Below are 2,287 nucleotides of genomic sequence, written 5' to 3' on the forward strand. Positions count from 1 at the left end.
GGGTAAGCGTCACCTGCTGGCAGAACAGGGATTTGAACCCTGGTTCCTCACCCCTGCATTAGGTTCCTTCCCGGGACAGGAATTAGCTGTCAGTGACCAAGGACCAGGCACTTACAGACACTCCCAGGGATCCCTTGAGACAGTCGAGACCGGCAAGATCTTCTCTGCACAGAGGAGGAAGCCGAGGGTGAGAGGGATTAGCTCACTTGCCCAGAGTCACACAGCCTATATGCGGCACCGTGGAAACTGGCCCAGAATCTTTCTTGCCCCAGGGGTAGGGAGAGAATGACTCAACCCAAGCCCTTACTTCAACCCAAGTGACTGGGCACATCCCTTCCACCCACCAGGCACGACTCCTCCCTCCCTCCCTCCCCCACCTCCGGAAGCGCCCAAGGGCAGCGCTGGATGAGAGGGAAGGGACTGCGGCAACGGGTAATGTGTTCTCAGCCTTTGTTTACCCAAGCCCGCTCTGGACAAACAACAGCGTCACCCCTCCCTCCTTTGGAGGGGTCTGAGATCTCAAACTGAACTGCCTCAACCAACTTCCAAGCGAGGCGATGGCCACTTGAGAACAGGGTTCTCTGACCTACGATCGCACCCAAGATGTTCTAATATATCCTCCTGGGGAGTCACGTCTCTGCCCACCAGATGGCCATCTGTGACCTTGGTTTTGAGCCCCTGGTTCACCAAGTGGGAACCTGAGGCCCTGAGGTGGGTGGGGGCAGGATCTGCTCAAGGGCAGCAAAGCACCAGGGGGAGATTCAGGGCTCAAGGTAGAAACCCCCCTTCCTCCTTCAGCTCCCCTTCTACTGGTAAACTCCTCTTTCTGCAGAGGTAAAAGGAACGTTGAGTCCAGCCACGGCGTTTGGCCAGGCTGGAAATACCCCCTGAAGATCCCGGGGACGTGGTCCCCAGGACTCCAGCTGAGGGTCCCAGGACACTGGAATTGGCATCATTGGGCCCCACCCTGAGGACTGACCTGCTAGCAGTCCTCAACGTCCCAGGACTGCTGCGATGATGCTGCAGGACCAGGTCCATCTGGCAAGTAGCACAGCGCCTAGAACACAAGAAACACCAGAAAGCAACTGCCGGCACCCTTGTCTTCCTGCCAGACCCCTGGCTGGCTCCTCCAGTGGGGCCCCGGGGGCAGGCAGGTATCCACCCACCCACCAGAGTCCATCTCCTGCCTCTAGGATAGTTTTGTTGCTAGGAAGCAGTGGCAGGCCAGGGACACTTCCAGCCTCCTCTGCAGTGACATGTGACCCCGTGACTGTCCCCTGCTCCCCCGATGGGATCTGAGCAGGGGGACACAGGTGCAACGTCCAGGCCAAGTCTTCCAAGAAGCTGGATGCAGGAAGGGGCTGCAGGGGCTGGGGGAGGACGCCCAGACGGGAGCATGGGCTCATTTACTGCGTGGGGGGAGGCTGCCCTCCACTGTGAGGTGAGGCACAGCCTGTGCGACTCCCACCTGCACCTCCAGACGGTGAGATTCCTTTCAAAAGCAGCAGTGGGTGGGCCTTACTCTGAACAACCGCCCCAGTTCCTCACAGGCCTGCCCATCCTCCAGCCTAGATACTTGACGGCCACTCCGCTGGGGCCCAGAACCCGCTTCAGGTGACCTGGCCGGTCACTCTTCCAGGACAACCGCCCAGTCTGCACCCGGGCGCGAGTGCGGGCCGAGCCGGCAGCCTCTCGCCCCCTCAGCAGCAACTGGCCGGCGCGGAGCCCTCCGTTTACCCGAACTCAAGAAACACGCACAGCAGGGACAATTGGATAGTGCGATTTATTGCCCCCCGCACCCCTCCTCCAACCGTGCCCAGGCATGGGATGAGACGGGAACCCGTTTTCTGCGGGGTGCGCCTGGGACAGGGGCTAGTTCCGCTCCAGCACTTCTCTGCTACCCCACATCCAGGAGGGGGAGGAAGGACTAGGGCGAGGAAAAAGGATGGGACCCGCGAAGAAGAGAGAAAATAATAGGTAGGCGGGGTCAGGAAGGGGATACGATTATAAAGAAAATTCTAAAAGGGAAAAGGACCCCTCTTTCCCTTCCCTCTCTGGGGCCCCTCCGAGTGGAAAGGTCCCAATGTTCGCCATCTTCTCAACACCCCCCGTTGGTGGGGAAGAGAAAGAGGGAAAATGGTCTTTCGCTCGTGGGTTTTGTCGTATCTTGGTCTCTCTAGTTCTCACACGTCTTGATTTCGGGCTCGGCCGAGAACCTACAAGGGTCAGGCCAGGCCGAGGGCCGGGCGCGGGGAGGGGCCGGGCGGCCCGGTGAGCGTCCCCAGTG

At 59.9% G+C, this 2,287-nt stretch overlaps 1 protein-coding gene across 1 annotated transcript in view; it reads right to left on the reverse strand.

The window, feature by feature from the left end:
- Nucleotides 1-768: 768 nt before the first annotated feature.
- The window catches only part of ZNF787 (zinc finger protein 787), an 11,039-nt gene continuing 9,520 nt past the window's right edge, over nt 769-2,287 (reverse strand). Inside the window, exons 4-6 of the mRNA XM_024757194.1 lie at nt 1,577-1,742; nt 980-1,057; nt 769-826 (exon numbers count right to left, since the gene is read on the reverse strand). Of these exons, the coding sequence (XP_024612962.1) occupies nt 769-826; nt 980-1,057; nt 1,577-1,742 (302 nt within the window). The remainder of the gene's footprint in view (nt 827-979; nt 1,058-1,576; nt 1,743-2,287) is intronic.

This window comes from Neophocaena asiaeorientalis, unplaced genomic scaffold (genome assembly GCF_003031525.2).
Source record: "Neophocaena asiaeorientalis asiaeorientalis breed wild unplaced genomic scaffold, Neophocaena_asiaeorientalis_V1.1 scaffold1132, whole genome shotgun sequence".
NCBI classification, from domain to species: Eukaryota; Metazoa; Chordata; class Mammalia; order Artiodactyla; family Phocoenidae; genus Neophocaena; species Neophocaena asiaeorientalis.